This window comes from Varroa jacobsoni, unplaced genomic scaffold, assembly GCF_002532875.2.
Source record: "Varroa jacobsoni isolate VJ856 unplaced genomic scaffold, vjacob_1.0 scaffold_1428, whole genome shotgun sequence".
NCBI classification, from domain to species: Eukaryota; Metazoa; Arthropoda; class Arachnida; order Mesostigmata; family Varroidae; genus Varroa; species Varroa jacobsoni.
Window position 1 is genome coordinate 1,003,705 of NW_019214330.1, and position 25,036 is coordinate 1,028,740.

General features: G+C 40.1%; 3 protein-coding genes across 7 annotated transcripts; 1 reads left to right on the top strand and 2 right to left on the bottom strand.

Moving 5' to 3' along the window:
- Positions 1 to 224: 224 nt before the first annotated feature.
- On the bottom strand, positions 225 to 6,536 carry anchor (integral membrane protein GPR155 homolog anchor). Of its 2 annotated transcripts, XM_022849909.2 has the most exons (3): positions 4,709 to 6,536; positions 3,908 to 3,979; positions 225 to 3,480 (listed from the first exon to the last, which is right to left on the bottom strand). In XM_022849909.2, exon 3 carries the CDS (start codon positions 3,469 to 3,471, stop codon positions 757 to 759), a length of 2,715 nt encoding a protein of 904 aa, XP_022705644.1. In that variant the 5' UTR covers positions 3,472 to 3,480; positions 3,908 to 3,979; positions 4,709 to 6,536; the 3' UTR covers positions 225 to 756. The 2 variants fall into 2 exon arrangements, with proteins under 2 accessions (XP_022705644.1, XP_086828460.1); XM_086972334.1 differs by lacking the exons at positions 3,908 to 3,979; positions 4,709 to 6,536 and adding an exon at positions 4,065 to 4,365.
- Positions 6,537 to 6,616: 80 nt separating this feature from the next.
- mRpL38 (mitochondrial ribosomal protein L38) lies at positions 6,617 to 13,078 on the bottom strand. Of its 2 annotated transcripts, none has more exons than XM_022849912.2 (8): positions 12,952 to 13,078; positions 9,776 to 9,937; positions 9,253 to 9,392; positions 8,911 to 9,098; positions 8,408 to 8,569; positions 8,055 to 8,191; positions 7,558 to 7,727; positions 6,617 to 7,179 (listed from the first exon to the last, which is right to left on the bottom strand). In XM_022849912.2, the coding sequence occupies exons 1-8, from the start codon at positions 13,052 to 13,054 to the stop codon at positions 6,985 to 6,987; spliced, it is 1,257 nt and encodes a 418-aa protein (XP_022705647.1). In that variant the 5' UTR covers positions 13,055 to 13,078; the 3' UTR covers positions 6,617 to 6,984. The 2 variants fall into 2 exon arrangements, with proteins under 2 accessions (XP_022705647.1, XP_022705645.1); XM_022849910.2 differs by lacking the exon at positions 12,952 to 13,078 and adding an exon at positions 10,654 to 10,888.
- LOC111269962 (dynein light chain 2, cytoplasmic) lies at positions 11,599 to 23,323 on the top strand. 3 transcript variants are annotated; one of them, XM_022849917.2, is made up of 3 exons: positions 11,599 to 11,619; positions 21,489 to 21,657; positions 22,578 to 23,323. In XM_022849917.2, exons 2-3 carry the CDS (start codon positions 21,547 to 21,549, stop codon positions 22,737 to 22,739), a joined length of 273 nt encoding a protein of 90 aa, XP_022705652.1. In that variant the 5' UTR covers positions 11,599 to 11,619; positions 21,489 to 21,546; the 3' UTR covers positions 22,740 to 23,323. The 3 variants fall into 3 exon arrangements, with proteins under 3 accessions (XP_022705652.1, XP_022705650.1, XP_022705651.1); XM_022849915.2 differs by lacking the exon at positions 11,599 to 11,619 and adding an exon at positions 17,425 to 17,609; XM_022849916.2 differs by lacking the exon at positions 11,599 to 11,619 and adding an exon at positions 18,007 to 18,166.
- Positions 23,324 to 25,036: the final 1,713 nt, after the last annotated feature.

The window sequence follows — 25,036 nt, forward strand, 5'->3', positions numbered from 1 at the left end:
CAGCGCATTGCTAACTTGCATATTCAAGATGAAACCTTCGAACCGTTTATCTTATTTCGGGAATTTTATAATCGTGTCAATTATTTTTCGTTTTGTATTAGGTACATATTTATGATAGCCTAACTTAATATTGTTTTTAAATGGTCCCTTTTACCCCAGTTATAACTCATACTTGTCGTTAAACGGAAACATAATTGAACTTCTTATATCAAGGCAAAAATCACTATTTTAGACGCTTATTTATTTTAGCTGCATAAATCTTTTTGAGAAAAACGAGCACTCCACTTGTCTGTTTTAGATCACAACATTTACTAAGCACTTAATTTACATTATACACATAATATTTACACTTTCTCACTGTCAGTCACGTTGTCACTCATTTCGAATATGTTCGAAGTGCGGACATATATATTTAATTAATAGTACTAATGATAAGTCAGATCTTTCATTTACTCGTGGATGGTTCAATAGACAGGTCAACGCTAAGCTCGAGTCCAACAGTTGAAAACATAGTTTGTTCTTTGTTGAACTTCGCGACTGTCCATTTTTAATTTAAGTTAATAGCTTCCGTGTTTCAGACTTTGGCCTTTCGATTATCCATCTTTAGCGGATTTCCCTTTTGACGCAATCTTACGCACATAATTGCACTGATATTTAACAGCGACATTTTTCGTCACAAAGGGTATTGAGTATCGCGTTAGGTTCGATTTGAGTCGCCGAAAAGTTGGGAAAATCTCGGACAACAGGGTCAACCCTCTAAGAATTAATTACCATAGCCGCGCAGGGCGGGTAACTAATAAAACGGTACATGTGCACATCGTCTTCAAAGTGTTTCGCGTTCGCGACGTGCGCGATTGTACGACCTTCAAGCAACGCTCGCCCGTATGAAACAGCATCGTCTCGAGTGCGCGCCAGCCCGACAAGGCACAACCAGTCGCACATCTGCTGTCCGGAAAACACCACGCTCTCGACGTCTACATCGGGACAGATATCACTCGCACAGATGTCCATATGATAGATGCGGAATTGTTCGCACTGTTGTTTGACTTCAACAGAAAGTTCACAGAATGCCGGTAGATCGACACCTCGACAAAAGAAAACATCGAGAATGCCAAGGAACGGAAACAGGACGCAGGAGGCGTCTGCGCCAAATACGATGAACGTCAGAATGCCTTGGCCATAGTTAAAAACAATGTCGAGAAATTCGAGCTCTAGCAGTATCCCGCTAGGCCTTTCGATCAGAAGCTGCCAAAGACATACTGCAATACCAATAAGCATCGAAAACAGCAACATTATTAGGAGACATACGTGTCTGAATGATTGATGAAGATCAACCTCGGGCTCGGTGACTTCCTCTCCCTTATAGACCTGGTTGAGATACGCTTTCACTGTCGACACGCATGCTTTACGTTCAATAACTGTACAGTGGTAGGTGGGTCCACAGTGTAATGGATTGAACCTACTGCCTGATGCAATTAGCTCTTCCGATATTATTTCTCCATTTGCACCTGCCTGCTTCTCGCTGAGACGGCGTACGCGGGGCACCTTTCGTTTGATAAACTTTGGCTTCCCGATGTCTTCTAAGTCGAGTACCAGATCTTGACCGCTGTTCGGTTGCTTGCTGTCTTTTAAGCATAAACAATTGGCGCACAAGTTTGTCGATGTTCGAAGAGCGTTTGTCGAAGCGCTGAGCGATGACACTCGTGGTAGTTTGCCGGATGATGGCGAAAGGTTTCTCACGGTTGCTGTGCTGTTGTTCTCTCCATCGTCAGGGAAGAGTATTGGCCTATATTCGTCACGCGACCGGAACCTCTGCTGGCGTACCAGGCCGTACAGACTTAATAGGAAGGATACCAAGAGAACTATTAGAGCCACAGCGGCCTGAAGTCTGCCCAAATGGAAGTTCGGGTCGTGGACGAGGGGCTGGTGGCTACCGAACGGAATCCCCGCAATTAATATGAGGGTTCCTATCAGCGATGCCGCAAAACCTGCAAAGATTAGAGTGCTTCGGATTTTCAACACGTAACATAGGCTACGCTGGTGAGATAGCATGAGAACAACTGCGATAACCGCAGTCCAGATACGACTAGCGAAGATACCACTCATCGACACTGCGGTATGTATGTGAAAGAGCACATTTCTATCTTCGCTCATCCAAAACAGCATCAAACCTCCGAGTGAAGTGAAAGTCTGCGCCGCCAAAAGCCACATTGTCGATGAATGTGTCACACGTTTACGCTTCGGCAGTAGTACAAACATGGTCCACAGACAAAATGGGAGCGCCACAAGGCTCGTGCATGATATGGCCGTGCTCAGTGTTTGTTGATACGAGGGATTATCACTAATCTTACTCATTGTGGCCGTAATGAATATTAGTGGCGCTGAGACGAACGTGCCCAAGACCACACCAGCTGACACCGCGTCCTTAGGCAGGCAAAACTGAGTCGCGAATATCGCCACGGTTGGAGCCGGTGGCAACATGCCATACAGAAAGCCGAAATCCGTGTACGCGTTGTCCGGAATGCCGATATGCGATATCACCTCTCGAATAATAATAGGCGCAGCTAGTACTTTAACACAGACTAGCAACGTCGTTATTAGAAGGGTGTACTTACACATAGTATCAAACCCGCCCACCATGTTCTGTCCAAGTAGAAACAGAGCGCACGCCGTAAATCCGGCACCAAGGGGCTCCACAATAGTTGCGATCACGAGAGGTAGCTTTCGTTGAAACGCAAAATTGGCCGCAATACCCGCAGCAGTCATTACAATGATTGGGTTCTTGAGGACACCCATCATCGTTCTTCGAAGATGAGATGAAGGTCTCGGTTGACACTGCACTGGCCGTTGATCATTTGAAATACGGCCGTACTCCATAAGAATGAAGCCAATTGGATTTAAGATCATTAGCTGAATTGGCGCAATTAGGTAAAGGTAATGGGAAAACTCAGGGTGGTCCTTCTCGTACAGATAACTTACGAGAGGATAGCCTAGAGCAAAATCATTTGACTGACTGCAGAAAATTGCAAATAGGCCCGCAAAGCTCGCTCGATTCTCGCGCTTGAGCAACCATGTGAGCAGACCCGTTGATACAAAGATGATCATTTTTCCGATAAAAATGGACGCTAAGAACTTCAGGTTAACCATATATAGATCGATGGTCGCCAATGAGCGGAACACCAGCGCTGGCAGAAAGAAATATGACACTGTCATCTGAAGACCCTTAGTTTCCGATTGTGGCACGAGCCGACTACGACCCGAAACGTATCCCAGCGTTACGATGACGAAACACTGTAACAAAACTGGTAAGAGCTTTTCGTACACTTCCGCGAACGTTCCCGATGGAGCATTCATGGTAGGTATCGTTGTCGCATTTTCAAACAAGCTTGAGAGCACGGTCGAGACGTCTTCGCCACTCCGTGGTGAAATCGAGACCACAAAACTGCTCGGACTAGCCTTTGTGCCACTCATCGCAAATGCCTGCAACCGAATAAACGCACAAACTGAATCAGACTGATGATTGGCCATTGGTTGTACTGTGGTTTTCATGCATACGCGACGCGTGTGATTTTAAATATTGCCTAAAAGCATATTTATACCGCAAACATGATTACACTATTGGAAGACTATGGAAAAAAGAAACATTTGCCCTGTCCATATAGATTACACATACGCAATTTTATAGCCAGACAAAAGTACTAAATCTGAGTCGGTAGTCATCAATCAATGCTTCTCTTAGTTGAAATGGTAAATTTATCGTACTGACGATTAAATGGCCGAGGCAACGTGTGTAACAGAATTCCTCTCAAATTTAACAAAACGCTTTTCAGCATTATCACCTTGAGCTCTCTTAGTAATACCGATTCAGATTTCTTTTGCCGGTACTAAAGTTGAACGTGGTGATTACCGTTTATGGTACTGCATCAAGGAACGCACTCGTCAGCTTATGTGACGCCTAATGGCTGATCTACATGAACGCCTAGGGAACAAATTGCAAAAGAGGTCACGAAACAGCGATACACTCGTTAGTCATTTTATAATTAAGTAAATCGGTGTATACATACCTTTACGTGTTCACGTTCAGCTGTCTGTTGCCAATATATTATAAATACACACAGTTATTGCAATATGCCTTATGACGTTTATTTAGAATTGCAGCAATTTTTACTCTGTTTGACTAAGTGGTGATTGCGATTGGTTTCGAATAGTTAGGTTAATAAGACTCCTCTGACTGATTAATGCCCAAATCTAGTTTTTCTGTGTAGTACCCACATATGGTTCTCTCAACTTAATCTCTAGCTAATCCGCCCAGTTGTTTTTTGGAGGTAGATTTACTTTGAATTTTTTCACACGACGATAGTATATGCTCGTTGACGTCAACAAAGGCAATATTTACCATTATTTACATTTATACTAAGTTAATCATTGTAAGAAATCGGCACCCATACCTTTTCTACTCTACTGACTTTTGACTACTTGCATTATTTTACATTCTGCCGAATATTTATTCACAATGCTACGTAATCTTTTCGCGTAACATGCTTCATTATAATTTTCTGCTGCTAAGAACCCATTATCTCCACAATTTCATACAACAATAGATAATTTTGCAATACCTAACAAAAATCGGTTTTTCACCTTTCAGCCGTCACAACAAATGGCATTTAATTTGTTATTTTCTTTGTTACTTCGTCCGTTATTCCCCTACCTGAAAAACTTTTGTCCAGCTGAACTTTTTTCGTAGAACTTTCTTTTCGTAATTAGAACGCCATTGTCATCATTGACGATAGCTGTTACAATTTTCTCTTTATCCCAAATTTTTCTTTGTTGCGGTGTTGCTAGCAGATGTTAGCCTAGAACGTCCTACCACGACGAAGAGACTGATAGCTCTGGTTATTCGTGATGACTACCTGGAAAACGCATAGCGTGTAACAGGCGCCTAGGGCCCCTTTTCCCTTTGGGCTCGTCGCAGGTACAGTTTAACAGAGAATTTTCTTGCTATTTCTTACGTATCTCGTCGTCGCTAGCCACACGGCGCACGGCAATCGCATCTATTCCAGACACAGAAAGGGGATTTGGGTTAAAGCTAGGTTAACAGTCAGTTTGCGCCTTATTATCTAAGCGCACACGCTGCTATGCCCACTTTCGGGATGTCCTCGCCCTTCAAGGACGTTAATGAACGGAACAGACGATGCTCATCATTCCGCGCAGTAGTGAAATGAGACTGGTGTTTGCAAGTTATAGGGGTGTCTGACACCTACCGATTTCATCGATCTTTATCGACAAATCCTTACACGTTGGCAATCAAATTAGAATGAGGACAACAGTGGAAATAAAACTGGGGGGCGGCTAGTTAGTGGCGGTAGAGAGGCTAAAGTGAAATATGCACAACTAAAACTTTATATAAAAGAGGTCTGTTACTTAACATGTAATAAGCAAAACGTTTTTGCTGCGGACATCTTTCAGTTTAAAAAAATGATTAGATCCTACATTAGATATAGTTTAGAACAACTGTTAGAAGAACTTGCCAATTAGGAAGAACGAGAATTATCCCGGTAAACAGAGCGCAATTATATTGAGCTGGTTAAACAAATAAACTGTAAGAGGAAATTCCAAAAGCACGTCTACAACCACAAATGACGCAGCAATCTGTGGCCCATTAGAGTGTTTTAATAATGCTTGAGGTAAGTTAATTGGACGGGTAACTCTTGGAAGTCGACATCGACATCTCACGTTCTGAAATCGTCAAACACTGACATTGTAATCCAGAAGTGTTCTCAAGTTATTTACTGTCATTGGATTATTGACTTTTTGACAGAAAGAATTAATCTAATACGATTACTCACCACAACTGAATATTTGCTACGCGCCGCAGAAGTCCACTATATTTACAATGGAGGATTCGTTTTGATGCCAAAATTAGTTTGTTTACAAGTGCTGAAAACATCTTTTATATTACTAGTCCACGATAAAAATAACCAGAGATGAATGGAAGCTTATGCCCGACCAGTTTAAAAATGAACATGCAGGCAACGGCATATAAATAACGGACAACTACCATGACCTACTTATATATTGCGTGCGTTGTTTACAATACGACAGAATTGTTATTGGCCAACTATCAGCAACCGTGACTGAATTGGAAATTAATTTTGTAAAGAGCAATGAATTAATGCACGCGACTTCAATGTAGAAAACTGCTAGATGCGTTTGCAAATATTTCTCCATAACGAATCATTGTTGCCAAATGAGGAAACTCTGTCACAAAACCAGTATTTTTACAGTAAGTCAATCACCTAAGATTAAAGAATGCATCTTTTAAAAGAAAAAGAGTTCAAATGTATACTTCATCTATCGCTTCTCATTTTCACCTTTTGCTGTCAATATAAGGTCGAAGGCATGAAGGAAATATTGACTCGACGCGTATTTGCCATTAACGGTGTCAAAATACTATAAACTTTGTACACTTATATACTTGATATGAGGATCTCTTTGGCAACACTTAAGGTTAATCAGAGAAAAGTGCACTCATAATTATTATTATTATTAGTATTATTAATTTTATAGATATTTGTATAAATTTTGAAGTATAATATTTTATGAAAATGCGTGATGATTTATTGTGCCAACACCTTTATTACCTCGGATCCGTAGTACATATATATACCTACTGACATTACTTACTGACATTTCATGTCTAGTGACATTTGCAGTTGCCACGAGGCTCTAACCAGAAGTTTCTGGTTCCACCGTAATGATACTCTTTTCTAGATAAGTTAAAGTTATGAAAACGAATGTTTCTAAAAACGATGATATTGTTCTATTTTCTTTATTGACTGAAAGTTACTAGACTCTATTATGCCTCTTTCCTTATCCACTTCTACTTCTCCGTAACTAGCAACGATCGTCATTAGCCAAAAAGCGCCTTTCTCCCTACGACTAAACAATTCAGTATGCTGCACTTAATCAAAATTACAGCTTCGTCTATTCCTCTAGAGGGCCGTATCTGTCGTACGGTTTAACGTTAACCTCTTCGGATCCTTCGTAAAGTGAGAATCGCCTCAGATGCCGATACTTGCCCATCTTGGAACGTTCACGGCTAATTTCTGTTCGGTACCACGATGGTGTACCCTGTGGAAACGCGTGAGCATGTGGGAATTTCAGGCCACTCGATTCTTCCTAGAAATTACAATATATATTGAATTTAGTATCAGATGAAATGCGGTGCTCACCGTATGTTGCATAAGAACGCTACGAACATATTTAAATTATGCCAATCCTGGTATTCACTGGAATTTAACACCATCAATATATTCATAGGTTAATACATGTATTATATGATCTTGCCTTGAATATATTAATTCCTGCGCATCGTCCCTCTCTATTAATACAAACGAAAAATTGCCATATTACTCGATTCAACCGTGATTGAGGATATGAGTCTTAACGAGCAAGGAAAGTTTTCTCTTCTTATACCTAATAATTAGCCGTACGACATTGGCAACATTAAAACTACTAGTGCGCAGGTTTGATGATACTAATGGCAGGGTATGGTACCTGGAAAGGGTTGAGTGCTTTGAGTCTTTTGCAATAGACTTCTTCGGCGATCTCCTTCTCATCTCGGAAGAGGTCAATGTACTCGTTAAATGACTCTCCTTCGGGCCATTTTTTAAAGCGAAGTTTATCTTTATCTAAAGGTATATGCTCAAACACTGGAACTTTCATTTCTACATCGCAAAGCAAAATATTTCACATGTTAGTCATTTACACGGTACCTATTGTTTTCAATAATTAATCTTTTCATGGCAGTAGCAATCTTCCTCTACATAGACCAGTGGAATTAACATTAATCACATTTCGATCAGTCGCTGTGCATGAAGTGCAACAGCAAGTTTGCATCGTAAATTGAATATACGAATAAGAGTCGCTTCTACGCCCTATGAGCTTCTTGAAATTTGTTTCTCTCTATTTAGCCATTTTATAATTAAAAGCCTACATCAGTAAAATTGCTCTCAGCCAACAACAGATGCCTGGGTATGACAAATGTTCCGAACCGAGTATGTTGTGGAAGAAATCCATGAGTGAATCGTCCCACTTGCATTGAAAAAACGAAATGGCGCATGGTGTCAGGGCATCCTGATATTTTCGATAGAAATCAAGTGTACGGAAGGTGCGCTCACGTAACGAAGCTCTACAGAAAAACACAGCATATTATGGCACAACCAAGTATATTATGGTAACACGTTCACAGTATTGTTATATAACGATATTTTACCATATAGTGATTAGAAAGATATTATTAAGATATAATTTCGTCAATTATTACATACATTTTCACAAAAGTAAGCGCCCAGTCGTATCTTTCTATCGGGGCCGATGTCAAAGACTGCAATGTGCTTCTACCTACGTTTTCGGTGTGCGCTTTTCATCGCTCAGATCGATTTCTCCCTTCATATGCTTGTAAAGTACAAATACGAAACGATGATAACCAGCGCCCTTCGGCACGAATGGGCGCATGTAGTCACAGATAGATGTTCCTTTCGAAATATCGTTACCTGGAATATTAGTTCTACCATACGCATATCGGGGTACAAAAGTTATTCCTCTGAATCCAGACAAATATGAGTCTTTCTTGAATATGTATTTCAGTTATATTTCATTACTCGCTGATAGCCTGTCATAGCCACATACCATAGTCTTCTCTCAATTTTACACCACCTCAATATGATTAAAAAAGCTTAACAGTAAATTATTATCTCGAGTACATGCGTTCAATGTAGAAGGTGCTCCTAGCCAGAGATACTTACAAATTCCAAAGGCCCCCAAACGAGAGACCTGGAACGAAAAAGGACGTATATATATATATAAAATAGCAGAATGATTCAAATGTACAAAGATTGCTCAACTCACAACAGCCAGTGGAGATACTCGTTTTGTGGCACTTCGAGGTGCGAATCAAGCGAAGTCATGACCAGGGTAAAGAGCTCGCCTTCTTCGGCAGCATATGCCACCTCAGGCACTGACGCTGTATCCGATGCGGACATGATATTACCCATGTAGACCGGCGCGAACTCTTCTTCGTTTAATGGATAACGCACCTGCAGAAAACAAATAGAGATGATTAATCCTATCGACTAAATTTCCTATGGAACATATAATACTCCAGTACAAAATTTTGTTGGAAAAAGTCTACTTGTTTACATAATAGAAAATAATATACTTATCTTCTGTTATAATAACAGCAGCACATACATTGAGAACTGTGGTTGGGAAGAAGTAGCCGTACTCGTAGAGATCATGAAATATTTTGTAGTGGTCCGCGGCTAATTTAATATGAGTACGGAAATTGCCTTCTGCCCAGATTTCTTTTTGCTTATCATAGTCTAGTAGCACTGAAAAACAAAAACATTAGTAGAACATTACTGTTGATTTTACCGCTATCCTGAAACCAAGCTGTAATTTATTCTGTAGGTCTGCGTTACTTGAAGTGAAAACAAAGAAGGCGTATCGCCGAAAAAAAGCAGGTGTATCATAATATAATAGTCAGATATTAGCCGGCGAAAATAAAAACGCCAATTTTCAGTTGTTTTATATACCTAGGGGTATTCAGTACACTCCCAGGGTGGAATCTGCCGAAGCTGAATTGCAATTGGCTAAGCCGAACTTTTGCAGCCTCAAACCCACATAGAATATTAGTGTTTATACATTGAGTATTAAGAGCTCTTTGATAATTATCGACCAGTGTCTATGCTTGTATAACTGCGGTTATACCAACGTTTTCCACTTTTGGCGAGCGCCATTCGTTCGTGATTCCTTTTCAAGATCTTCCACTGTGCGAGCCGTTGCTTTGCGAGTTTTTTCGATTGAGGAGTCTTCCACCTCTCGTAAAAACCAATATTGACTCTGGCATGCAGCTCCTGATTCCACGGGTTTAGCACTGGAAAATGGATCGTAAGTCTGTTCGGTCATTTATTCTAAGTCAACTAATTAGATATCTCGTTGTGTTGTGTGATGCAGCTATTGCGTAGGATAGCACATATGAGTCTCGATCAAAGGATGTTTGTTGAGGTAGAAAGGGCGTATTAGTATTATGGGGTCTTAAACTTGGAGAAAAAAGTTTTCACTTCTTTAATTGCATTTGTAAATTTAAGTTTACTTAGACATAGTCAAAAAATAATTCAAGAATTTATCGGCGCGGTGGCTTTGATGCCTAAGCTTCTTGCTGAAAAACTTATGGACCTATGTTTAAACTCCAGCAATAAGATATACTTCGTGACAGCGAAGACTTCAGAACAGGTAAAGCAACAGATGTATTTCAAGCACCTGTATCGTATGCATCTAAAAGCCAGAAACGGAACCTTCAATAGGAAAATTGCTCTCTGTACAAATGTAATGAAACCATCTCAAAAGATGTTATATAGATAGATCGGCTTACAAAATCTGTTTATTGTTTGAAACTGAATGCAACAAAATCCAATACAGAGATCGAGTTGCTGACCATGGTAGATCACAACGAAACATTTACACGAGACTATTAACTAGAAATCTAAATCAGTAGAAATTTAAATAATACACTAAGGCAAGCGTTTTCGTCATCAGTATAAAGATTTCCCTCTTGTATGTGCATTTATTAAGCACTCGTATTTCACTAACTTTCCATCCGCTGTTCTAAAGTGGGTGCGAGCTCCGGTATGAGCCCGCGGAGGCCTCGCGTAAGAGCAGGAGGTTGCTTGGATAATTGCCGTACCGTGCGAAGCATCTCGAGTTACCCTTGATAACTAGCGACCAGAACAGATTACAACACTTATTATAAAACGTCTTTTATCCGCGCGGTGATTTTGAGAACAGGCACATGCGACGCCAATGTTCTATTTTCATGTATGAAAAACAATTGATGGTGTCGTCTGCTCAGTTTGTCAACATCGTTTTAGCGGAGAGGGTTAATGGTGAAAATCGTCCATCGGAACACAATTTATTTTTATCTATTCAACTTCAATTTCCGAAAAGGATATTAGTAGATGTTATTTGAAAATCAAACAACGTTCTTCTACGGTTATAAATTACATAGAGCTTACATATTTCTGGTGACTAAACAACTAATTGGAAAATCCAAAGTACATTAACACACGCCCATTACAAGATAAAAGAGACAAGCTTTTTAGTACGGGTGGTATTCAGCCAAAAGCTTTACCACTAATCTATTTCCAAGTTCTACAATTCTTATATTAATTTTTTAAGTTTCTCACACACTCATATTTCCCATTTTCAATTTAAAGTAAAAAGTTTTTTATCAAATAATTTTTTTTATTTGTAATAATATTCATACCTATAGGCTAAAGATGTAGGTCTCTTCTAAACACAGATGCCAGCTTCTTATGCCAGATTAGTTTTACCTCCCTAGTACTGTTATTAAACAAGTGGACCGAATAGATCTATTACTAATTCAGTCAAGTATCTCTCCAAATTTCCGTCATAACGATCCTATCATATTACTTTACTTTCCCCGATACGAGCTTGGTACGATTCCTCATGCATTTCATCAAGTACTTGCAACTAAGTGACTGGTATGTAACCTCACGTCTCTGCCTAGTCACGTTTGTCGTCATTTAAGCGAATCTGGTAAGTACGCCGCCGAGATCAACATAGCTCTCGCCTAAACGTACGCTGTGAATGAATATCAGGACGTCATTAGTTCAGCTTTTTTGCGCAAATTTCCGCTTTTTCTTTATTAGCTCTTCAGGGTTAGCTAAAAGACAATGGCTGAATATTACGTCGCTTTCAGAAGTTCTGTATTGTTGACCTGAGATTTACATGCAAGACGAAGCTATTACTTACGAGACCAAGTATAACGGTCAGAAAGTCGGCCCCTTCGTTATACTTTAAATTAATCTAGTCTTTTTTTATATAATTATGGACATTCAAAGCTCAGGCTTTTAAAGGCTCAAGAAAAGTTTTGGAATATTTTGTCAGATTCTCAGCTAGCATTCGAGTTATCAAGTACATTGATTCAGTATCATTAAATACCTGCTTCTCAATATTAACTGAGTTTAGATTCGGAGCGAGGCAGGCTGCCTTCCTCACCCACTGCTACACACTAAAAGCACTATCTAATATTATATTGATCATTTAGGCAAAGGTGCTGTCGAGCTGGAATTGACTATTCATACAATGTTTAACAAATCTTGACCTGTTTTGTGGTCCTATCTGTTATGCTTTTGGTCGTCTAACAGCCGTGTCTGCAATAATTCGAACAGGGAGGACCTTGAATTCGTTGCGCGGCTAGCTTTTGTATACGAAAATATTCTTGCCACGTATGAGAAAATGATTTACTGTAAAAACATTTCCAAAAGCCCACTGTTTGCTCCTTGCGTCACCGGTTAAGAATCACAGATAAAAAAAACGTAACGTTACCATATCGTCGGCTGGAAATACGAATATGTAATTCCTTATTGTCAAGGAACAAGTGGTGATAAGTGAGCGAATCTTCGCGCTTGATATTATGCCAGCGTATATTGTTATTTTAGTTATTACTGACGAGAAGAAAGCATGGACCGAATCAACTAAGAACGGACTGATTAGTCTTTGCGAACTGTTCTTTTACGTCACATATATGTTTTTTTTTTTTATTTATGTGCTTTTATCAATGATATATTAACATCGAAGATTAGTACTGAATTTATCACACACCTGCCATGAATTTAGAGCAAACTGAATATTATAAAACAAGAGATAATGTAGATGAAAAGGTCTTCTTTCTTTTTTCGATAATTCAATATTTATGAGTCAAACTGTGGCAAAGTTCTAAATCCCGTTTCGAGAATGCTAGAGAAAGAATATGGAAATAATAGCTCTGTCAATTTTCATTTCCTATCTTATACTCAGCACAATATCACGATCAGTACAGATAGTGTGATTTGTGGATATCTATTACTATTATCGAAATGATCTTACCACTTCTTGTGAGTATGTATGTTTTATATAAAAACGTTTTCTCTCTTCGCGCATCACACTGGAAATATTTCTGGCTCATCTGAAGAACGGCGATACTGCTCATTAAATGATACGTTGCGGCAGTTCAGGATGTCCGAACGTCCGTTGGACTCTTGTAAAACAAATGCCAAGAATACGAAAACAGCCGATTATGGGGAATTACTGACATGAACGACTCTGTACTACACCCAGAATCTCCTCTATACATATATGGGAATGTTGTTTTAATGTATTTCATGGCTTTCTGTCTCATATAGTAGCATCTGTGATTCTGGTTACTAGCTACAATCAGCTGGACTTTTAACAATGAGACAATGGTATTTTTTTAATTATTATTATGTAGATTCTCTAATAGAAATAATAGACGAGACTTAGATGCCGGTATCTGCTTAAAAAGGTATGCCTAAAATACTTAAACCTTATAATCCTGATTTAAAATAACAAATTTGCAGTATTTCAAAAATTTTTTTAGCTATTTAACCTGTAAAAAGGAGCTTTCTTTGAACTTGGTTTTTGCGCACTCATAATTTTTTTCGCTGTCGAGTCTTTTCATTTTGCTCGGGACCACTCAGGACTAATGAAAATCATGTGTCTTTTTTTTTAGAATTTACCTGAGTAATTTATATTATTAAACTACAAATATTTTTACAAACATAACTAAAAATAAAACTGGCTAAAAATACTGAAATTCAGTATTGCACGATGTAGGAAATGTAGCCATTCAGCCTATAACTAAGTATCTTCTACTGTTACTGAAACGTCAATGCGGAAAACAGTAACCCTTAATACGAAAAAAGGTAGATGTATACAGAATTGATTTGCTACGACCTCCGCAATAACTCGTTCGGTGTCTTCGTTGATTTTACGTATTCATCGAGTTTTTCGACACATCCGCGTGATCAACCCCACTCCTGGCGAAGTGATTTGCTTGAAACGTCGTTGAAAAAGGAGTGGTACATGTCTATATGATCGTAGCAGGGATGCATCGGACGTTATGTATCACTGCTTCTCTGCGATACTGTAACATCCATTATCTTTTCCGGTGCTCATCCGATGTCCGATATATGAAAAATTAAAGACTTTTGTCGTTTCCGTGCTATTTTGGATACAAACGTTTTAGATTTGTTAGCAACGTCGCTAAATAATTCACTTAACTATCGACAGAATAGATTTTTCAGTGTTTTAGCGAGAAACGAGTGATTATTTACGAGAAGCAGTTTCTGATCGAGTTTAATTCACACCCATATGTTAGGACCGACTGTTGCGTTGTTTCTAAAACCCATATCATTATTGTTACGCGTAATATACCTATAGCATCTTCGTGCTAGAACCTATAAAAATTCCCAATTAGCTATGTCTGAACACAGATTAGATGGAAAAAATAATCAGCCCGTTATTGCTCAAAAATATTCGATAAAATTCAGCGATTCAATGGAAATGCCAGCCACGCGTACGAGAACCATAGCCAGAATATGGCTAACCCATATAAACCACTGACTGTTCTCACAACAATATTACATATTCAATATTCTTATTTAGCCGTAAATCGTTAAAATTGATTTCGTCGCTATTTACATAGATGTGCATGTATTTGCAGATATCAGGTAGACTCTTCCTGGGCGTTAACTATCTGACACTCGTTGCTCGTTGACCTGAAAGATCTACGTGTAATAAAAAATTAGGCCAGCGTTTCGTATCAGAGTGTGCTTGAAGTGGCTTTTCAGGTCGTGCCATGCCGAAATGAGGTTAGTTCCCTAAAGATTCGCGACTTCGAAGGCAGTTGAGCCCAACGTGGATTAAGGTCGCTAATCAGTATTTGATGAATTGTCAACATTCGATACCCATATGATACGCTTGTATATATGATATAGTTGATTTTCATGTCGAGCGCTGCTGAAAAATGTCTACACTAGGGGCGGAATCATTTTCCCTATTGGTCACTCTGAACAGCAGCAAGATGTGATACGATGTCTGCCTTCTCACATAGCGATGTGATCTACGGATAAACCATCTTTTACTAGAAATTGCATAAAATCGATTTCGACATATCGCAGATGCAGACTGAAACTCGTATAGGCGCTGGTGATTTCAAATTGTAATCCTAATTACTTTAAAGGAGTGGAGGATCTGCTGGCATTCGAAAATTACAGGTATATTATAATTCAATAGCGAGATTACTAGACAAGTTATAACGAGTTTTAGATCCTGAGTTTTACTAGCAGTCGACAGGTCACGGAAAGGTAATGCCTAAGAAGTGTACAAAATATCATAATCGACTGTAAAATACAAAATGTAGAATATAGCGAAACTTGATATTTGACGCCAGTGATTTTTCTCTAGCAGTACAAAAGCTTCACGCGGATATGCAGGACTCAACTCTTTCAAGCCTTTATTTACGATAAAAATTTTCTAAAAAAGCAAATCTTTTTCAACTTTTTTCGTTTATCTTCCGCCTCCGTAGATTTCCGCCTCATTATTATGACACTACTTCTTTCCTTCTATTTTGGCTTTGGGTACAGTCGAGGCCATATCGACAACGGGCTGTATATGCTCTAAAAAAATGAGTGTTGACTAAGACTACTTTTTTTTTTTAATTTATCTCTCACTAATAAAATTAGTGCGACGATTTTTGCTTCATACATATAACATCTGTTTGTTTGCATGTTTCGATTCTAGAAATCTATTCCTTCACCGCCCGACGTGTCCACCCCGTACCCTCAAGTATTGCGGGTTGACTTTAGGTATACCTTACTGCTCAGCGCATCTGGTGTCCTGGCGCAGCTGCTCCTAGGCTTTGTAAATATATATGTATTCATATAGATGAACGTCATGATGTTTTCTCATATATGTATGTGTATCGAAATGTATGAGTTCGGTGTGAAGTGTGAGGCCGACTTCGCCGCCGAGTTAGGTGAACGTCAGTGCAAGCAGCGCTCGCGGCGTCCGCTCGAATAATAGCCCAATAGCAGCGACAACATCAGTATCGTACAGAACAGCCATTCGTAGCGCCAAACAGTGGTCGGAATCCAACCGTCGGGACCGCCCATCTATTGCAGTAGTCGCCTCACGAACTCAGACGCTGGCAATAGCCGTTGTCACAAAGTGACTTCGATGCCCACAAAGTTGTTGGTCGATTTTGCTGTCCAGTCCTATCATACATTTTACTACCGTACGTTCCCCCGTGTCAGTTTCGTGTTCGGCCAACGGCTGTCGCTGTGCCTGCTGTTGTATACACATTTGCGGTGTACGTATATATATATATCGGCAATTACTGTATAAAGCATGACAGGGCGCGGGAAGAGCGGCCTCGGCTACCGTTCGTGCGCGGTTGTGACTCGTGGGCAGATACACAGCTGCGCCGACTCTCCGTGTTTGCCTCTAGGCACACAGCGCTTAGCAAAGTGTCGCAAAATGAACTTTTGAATGAGCCGCTACTGTCACTGCTGTTGCGGTACGCGGTCGCTAGACTGATTGTCGCGTTGATCTGAACTGCCTAGTAAGACTGAGCCAGATGATTGTTGACTAGGTACCGGCAGATACACTGACAAGCCAAGTAAGCCAGTTTAATTGTTCATTCATCCGTTGTCGTTGTCATTGGGTGCTGGCCATTTTTTTCCACTGCTTGTGGACAACTAGCAAATGGGCTGTCTTCCTGTTCGGCTGGCCGGATGATCCGACGGCAATGCGTCTAAGTGTACTGGCACAAGACCTTGGTAATGGCCCCCCGTCCATCATCCAAAGTCTCTGTGACTCACTTCCCTTCTCAGTCCTAGATAGACCAGTACACGCCGATGGACGGACGAGAAAGACACGGTTAGACGTACTCTCATCAACGGCTACCAGTTTTTGCTGCTACTGCTCGTAGCACACTGTTCACACCACGGTACACTGTACAGTGGCGCGGCATTGTGATATTACTGCTGATATTATTATTACTGTTATTATAATACACTTAAAATTGAATGACAAGCTTCGTGTTGCCCTTGAGAATGCCTCAGAAGTGGCACAATACTGCAACCAATGGCGCTGCTATTGTCAACTGCTTGTCATTGCAGGAACCACCGGTCACCGTCGCCGTGTATGGGTACTAACCGTCCATAGGTTAGAGTTGGATGGTGGGAGCACTGTGCAGCTAGCGCTGTTGACGCTGTTAGCTATAAACAGCTGCAGGCAGCAATAGGAATAAGGAGAAAAAATATCTATAGAGAAAGAGTGGTCGTATAAATGGTGGCTATTAGCGGGAAGTCTCTGCCATTTTAGCGCGCTCATTCGAATTCTGCCGCGTCCATGTCCGCCAGGAATGGCGCCGTCACAAGCAGTCTGCTCGCGAAAGGGCGGAGCCTGTTGGAAGTCCGGTTGGAAGACCATCTACTGACCAATGCGGAGCGCGCGCGCTCAATTTAGCCAGCCAATCAGCATCTCTATCTCGGAACGACTGTGCCGGCCGGATCAGGACAGAAACCGTGAATTGTCGTTTCACACTTCAGGCTAAGAGTGGATTGAGTTTAGTCTGTCATCCAGTTACCGCTGGCTAAGTGCGTGTCGTGAGCTAATCAACCAGGACGATCTGTAACCAATCATTTTGTGTTGCCTTCGTCAATTGAAACGCCAACGAGCCGGTAAGTTCGTTCCTGTCCTACCAGCGTTACTGTCAGTGTATTTGGTGACTATCGGCCCATTTCTCTCTATCAGATATGCGTGTAACTGCTGTGTTGTGGGCTCCGTGTGGCCGTTGCAAATAGCCGAAAGTAACAGTTTTCGTGTAAAGGATTTTCACATACATCAATGCTCATACTAGAAATAGAAGCCTAAAAAAGCCAGTCAGAAAGGCCTTTGCTGGCAGAGCTGTTCACGAAAGGCTCGTCACGCCTAGGCTAAGTCAATTCTCTCACGTATAGTTAGCAAGAGGGCGATGTTGGCAACACGAGTCTCATTTATCCGTCAAGTTTGCTTGACAATGATGATGCATCTGTAATGACGAGTTACCGTTATTGTTAGTATCAGGGGCCACATCAATAAATGGCTTTTCGTAGTCGTGTGTGCGTGATCCTCCTGTCAACTGTTTCTTTCTGCTTTCTCCTCGCCAGCTAGGAGTGTGGCCTATCCACTGGTCGTACGGTTTCTACGTGAAGAAAGCCCAGCTATTTTTCTATAAATTAAAACAAACACTTCTAAGGTATAGTTATGAAATTGTTCGAAATATACAAGTGTTACCTTATATGTCTCTATTGTCGTGATTGTTGCTATTGAATATGAGTATGTTAGACATTGATGCTTCGGTGTTGCTACTAGTTTCTCTTCGCAAAGAAACCTATTGTTTAAGGGTAACTCTTTATAAAGAAATGTCTGGAATTTTCTAAAATTTATAAACAAAGTATGGCAGTTACGTAAAGCTCTTTTCGTCTACGTGTACGATGCACATAACTTTCGTAGGGCGTGACTGCGCCTCTAAGGTGTCTGCGATGTTCCTGTTTTACCAGAAAGTTTGTGTAGATTCATATGACCGATCATTATATCGTCACGGTTAGGAGAATTTAATACTCACAGCAGGAATAGCTGACGGCCATCGCTTTTAGTATACTTGGCATGACCGTATGACTCTGCACCGAGGGTTCAAGCAAAAACGGAGAGGACTGAATCATCAAATAATGACCATGTAAAATGACGCCGACGTAAAGCGAATAGGGCATAGGTTGATTATTAGAGCGGTAAGCGTATTATAGATTTAACGTGGAGTCCATCAATGAGCTTAAAGGACTGGCGAGCACTAGATTCACCTCAATCGAAGTCCAATCGAAGGCGGGGCTGGCTATTACAGTTGATATGCTATGAGAATAACGTTTTGCACGACCTTACCCTGCGATACGCCTTTTGAGTAAGGTCACGCCAGATGCAACTTGAGTTAAACTCCAACCCTCTTTGGTCGAGGGACCTCCGTTGTAAATTTCATCTATCAGTTAACGGTATATTATTCTTTGAGATTCTCTCTTGCCGAATTACATGGCTATATTTGTCTCCGACCATGCTTTGTGTCCAGGATAGGTGAGTTTTGTTTTGATTTAGGTCAGCGTTTGGGTGAGGTCTCGTAAGTGATTCAAGCTTTTCGTTGGCCTTTTGTTCCTTTATTACACAGCTTGAATCTTTAGCTATGTGAGTAGGAATAGGTGCCGTTGATAAAATTGGTTAGAGAGTGTACCGTGGTGGACATGTTACAAATTTTAGCCAATTATCAAGAATTAACCGATTTCTAATTTGCTTTTTTGCCAACGATTTATAAAAATTGCAAAACAAGAAACTCGTCTATTTGTGTCCAATCAAATCTTATCAAAGACGGTGCGGATGCCTTTGGCGCGAGTGTTTTGGCTCACCCGGCTCTTACTGCGCCTACTTGCATAACAGAATTTTTTACGGCCACTTAGTGATTTCGACGACAGAGCGACACTGAGCTGCTTTCTCCTAGTGGTCTCCTAGAGTTGTATAAAAACAAATTAAGATAACTGAAGCGTTTTAATATGGTAGCAATATGGCGTAGCAAAATTGATCTTAAATTAACTGTGGTATAAATAACTTATCAAACAAAAATAATATAAATTGTGCAACTCTATTTGAATAGGCCTGTACTTCGAACCCGATACAGGACAGACAATTATACAGTAATAAAAGAACAAGTGTTTTTCGAAAAAGGGTTTGATACCGAATCAATGTTTTGCGTTGCCGATATGTTGATGCATACGAATGATAAGTGCGAATACCCTCTTTCATTGATTTCTTGTGAAGAAATTTGTGACTCGGACTACTCTTCGAGGCAGTGTCTCTTATAGGTGATTTGTCAAACGAAGGGTCTTAAGAAGTACCCATGATATATATGAAATTCGGCATACTGTACCAGATAACTGTCGTTTGGTAAACTAAGCATTATGCAGAGTGCGTGTGTTCGCTTGATCAGAGTTAAAAATAACAAGCATATTTAATGATAAAAACGAATACACACGCTGAAGGTCGGTAAAAGAGAAAAGACACTTTTGCGCAAAACGACACGTTGAATGTCTATGCAAAATTTTTGGCCATTTTTTTGATCATGACTCTAACATGATGGCCGATGTAGGCATCAGCGTAGACCTGTTATGCATTATCTAAATATCAAGACGAGCGACTCTTAAAAGATTGTTTTGAAGGGCACATTCAACGAAACAACTATATTTCGTTAATTTGCCACTTTGGTGATAATACGTGAGCTTGTTCACAACGAAAATAACAACACGTACCGTTTTAAACTTTAGAACAATGTTTATCTTGTAGTTACCGCTCACTGAATTGGTGTCTACTTCGCCACTGTTCCGTTATCTAAAAACTCTTAGCGACCAGCTAGTTTTTATCTATTTTTCGTTCAACTAGCGTCTTTAACGAAAAACATTTATAAGCGCCGTTTTATATATATAAGTTGTAAAAACATTATTATAACTTATCGAGAGTCTGACCTACCTCTTTCCACTTGTTTAGTCACAGCAGAGTTAGCGGAAGTGCCTTCTATGAATGGACGTTATTACTCGGTACATAGTATTTGTCCTTCTCTGCGTAAGTCAGATTAGTCAGATTATTGCTGGCGTGGAAAGAAGCGCTTTGATAACGGCGAACGTAGAAGGCCTTTTCCCATTGCGGGGAATCAGCGGTCGGAATGCGCTGTGGTAGGAGGTATCGATCGATGTAAGCCATTCTGTTAAAGATGACGATTTCGAGATTTAGTCTGCATTTGGAATGAGATTTAATTTGAAACGCACTCAAATATATTTTAAGTCGTCGTATTCATACGAATTATTGCCATATTGTAAACAAGCGTAACTGCAATCATCTGATACGGCAACAGTGGTTCCTAATTGTAGTAGTAAATCTAGAGTATATCGTGCCACCTGTCTGGGTTTATGTGGTACGATCAAACGTATGTGCACGTACAACTACGCAAATTACGCCACAGTAAGCACGTGGTACGATTTTTACGAAAGTGTTCATTTCTCATCTGACCCCAAGGAAATACTGAATGAACTTATACAAATCCATATCACATAATTTACACATAACCAATTACGGTATAACATGCCCTTAAGAAAATAAATACTTTCTTAGAATTACGTTTCTAGAGTAAACAATTAAGCGAACCGTATCTTAGAATACATGGTATTTATGCAAAACGTATTATATGAATATTAGTGGTTTAATTATTCTATCAAATTTATTTTTAGTTTATATTATTATGTTTACATTAAAAAATTTAAGTTATTATATTTAAAAAAAAAACATGTTGCGAATCACAATTGAAAAGGGTAAAAGTAACGACAGATTACAATTGTTACAACAATAATAATTATAATATTATATATTACACCCCCGCGCCCCCTACGGCAAAAGGTGTCCATTCGTCACCTCTGTATGGCATTCCAATCACGAACTGCAGTATGATTTAACGCGCTAAATTTATTTTTTGTTGTTGTGATTACTGTTAGCCCGATTTATCGATACGTGTAATTGGCAGAGATCGTCCACAACCGTTTACACAGCAAAATGAGCAGCGACAGAAAGGCCGTCATTAAAAATGCGGACATGTCTGAGGAGATGCAGCAGGATGCTGTCGATATTGCCACACAGGCAATGGAGAAATATAACATCGAAAAGGTAATTATCTATCACCGTGACTAGGTCCGGAGCAGTCATGAAAGATAGTAAGGGAAACGTTGCGTGAAATTCGTCTAAATTCAAAATTAATATTGAAAAGTGAACTTTGCATGAAAACAACAGTGTATCCATTAGCGTCGACGTCGTGAAGACTCAGCTATAGGATAATGGTCGCAACTGCAGGTACTACGATGTCAGCAGGTATAGGCGTTCTTCATTGCCTCATCGGTCAATGCATGTGCGTGAAGACACTTGAAGAACAGTTGCCGATGAGTTGTCATCTCTGTGTGAAATTGATTTTGAATCGAAGTTAATAAATTATTGACTGTGTTTTTGGTAAATCTAGTTTTAGATTATTTGTAGATTTAGAAGATCCATAGATTTAAATTGTGCTAAAGCATGGAACGCCAGATGCCTCATCAACTGCGCAACAGATTATGTATAGTTGCGATAAAGATAGGACGGGGTTGTAATGGCGCTTTTTTTCAGAGATGTTTCAGAGAGCTATCGAACTTCTGATTACGCTGTGCCGTTTCAGTGTCTAGGACACTGTGTTATATCTACCCAAGTTGTTCTACATATCTTGGCACGCCTAAAAGTCAAGTTGAAGTAAAATTGCCGATCACCGACTTGCTTTATAGGACGTTCATACTGCAATTAACGAACTTTTCGCGAATAAATTAAGTTTTAAGTTCTTAGATTTATCTTTCCCCATCCCCTCGATGGTGACGCGACAGCATATTTTCCTACAAAGTTTCGAGACACGGTAGAGCGATTTAGGTTCAAAATCGAAAGTGAAACACCTTTCTGAAGCAATGCGTAACTGCGGCCAAGGTTCAAACCATTACTGACACTTAACATTTGCTAGAAAACAAACGCTAATGTCTTCTCGTTCTTCTGTGCCGATGCTTTTCGTTTAGGACATTGCGGCGTATATCAAGAAGGAGTTCGACAAGAAATACTCGCCAACATGGCACTGTATCGTTGGTCGTAATTTCGGCAGTTATGTGACACATGAGACAAAGCATTTCATCTATTTCTACCTCGGCCAGGTTGCTATTCTGCTCTTCAAGTCTGGTTAAGAAGCGAATTTCATGGATCCCCCACTATTTGGCTACCAGTATGGATGCCGCTGGAATCGGCTGCTCTTGCTTTGTACATAGTGATAACGATAATGATGATTATTAGTTTGATATGATGGGAAAGTCTTGTTGAACGGACAATAATTGATTCCGCTTCTACAGTGATGTCAACGGCAAGGATGGAGAGAGGATACCTGTCGAGGAAAAAGCCCTTATTGTTCCGGAACAAAAGGAATTTTTATTTTCTGAGTTTGACTGATGTGTCGCTGTCAAAGTGCATACGGTACACGACACGCATTGAAGTGTCGTACAATATAAGGCAGGTGTCGCCGTAAAACTGTTCCCGTTATATCGACAACATTCAGGTGGAAATTAGATGATGGCCGTCAGTTGCTAAATTGAATCTTGCGTGCTTAACGACCCTGCGGTCTACCTATTGTGTCACGCGCGCAGACCCTGCCTGTTCTTGTAATCGTGTTGTTTCTCTAGATGTTGAATAAGGGTAGGAACGCTAATTTTGGATCTCTTTTCCCTTATTGACGACAAAAATAAAAATAAATCTCTATTCTTGTTAAGTCAGAGAATTGTTTCATCTATAAACGAGGGACGTTGAATGGGGGAGGCGTACCTTCGTTTCGCTATAATGATGTTAATAGTTATTTGGCTTTTTTTAATAGGAGGCGATAGTGATTATTGCGGTACTACCCGCCAAAATCATTGAAGCTGGTAAAGGCGACCAGGTTTGTGCGGGTGCAATATCTGCGTGCGCGTGCGATCCTGGTCGACGATTTCTTGTCCTCTAATCCCACCTAATACGTTACTCTTAGGTATCTGTCAACGTATCTATTGCATTAGCTATTAATAACTCCTTCCACTGGCTCTTTTTCGCCTGTTTGTATGCTTTCTTGCCTTAAGCACTAAATTGCGTTTCTTAGTTTGAGAAACATACACACAATACAGAACAGCGCGATAAGGCGGGGAAAGAATACGATACGACTATTAAGTAAACGGATACAGACATATAAATGCAGTAAAGCAACTTTACTATGCGAAAATAAAAAATGAAAAAGATCGTCCATTATGTGGGTGCGGGATGTTTTTTATCCATAGCCTGACATAACGGTTCGGACAAACCAAATATGAAATTGCATGTAAATTGGAAAACGGTACTTCTTGGCACCTAACGCTCTTAACTGTACGTTGATTATTACCAGCCTTAGCAAATATCGCTGTGCCATTTGCAGTCTCTACGGTTCTATGATAAAAGACAAATCATACGCAATTGCTCTCACTCCCTTTATGTCCAGTGTAATTTGTGTTAGTGATACAACTTGCAGAAGTTAAAATTCTGAAATGATGACAGAATCGAGCTTTTCAATTGCCTTACTTAATTCGTTCGTTGTCAGGACTCGGCAGACCTTCCAAAATAATCGTACAGCGTTTTAACTTGGTCGTTTCCATTATCTACAATGACTTGACACATGACGGATGGTGATCATCGGCCCGATTTTGAGTAGTCGTATAGAAGAAGTACACTTCCCTCACAGTATAGAGTAGATAGAAGTATATAGCGTATATATATAGTATATAGAAGCGTATAGAAGTAAACCTCACAGGTCGTAGGAATATTCGTTTGGACCTCTTGACTCGTTTTGTTATCATTTCCTTATTTGTCGAATATATACGCATAGGATTATGGATAGATGATAACCATCGTAACTGTTGAACAACAACTCGTTTGTCGACAATGCGAAGCCCATTTTTTTGACCTCTAAAATCCTCACACGGCAATTTATTTGGGCTTCGACCAGTAGTTAATGATCGACTCGACTAATCCGCCGATTAAACGGTGATCTGCTATGAGCTTTACGAAGCCGTGGGTTAAGCGATCGTTCGCCATCTGTCGTTCGACGCTAGCAGCGAACTCAGAGAGCAATATGTTTCGGATGAAGATCCATTAAAACAGTCGTCCTCCCGATCCTAAAGGAAGCTCTTTAAATTGAACAAAAACCTCTCAAGTATCTTGTGCACTATCGGAATACCAACAGATGCTTTTTGCGTGCAAATATTCACTAGGGTCTTAAATGCTTCAAGGCTGCCATGAAGCCAAGACTGACAGAATGAAGAACTTCGAATGAAGTTGTTCGAATAAATCGTATAGACTTACGTCTGTTTTCCATAGAGACATACTTGCTTCATTTTTAACATAGCGTAATGTTGAAAATAATCGCAATCGTGTATGAAGTAGAAATAGCATACGCGTTTAGAGCGGCTCCGTATGTTACGCTGTTCGTCCC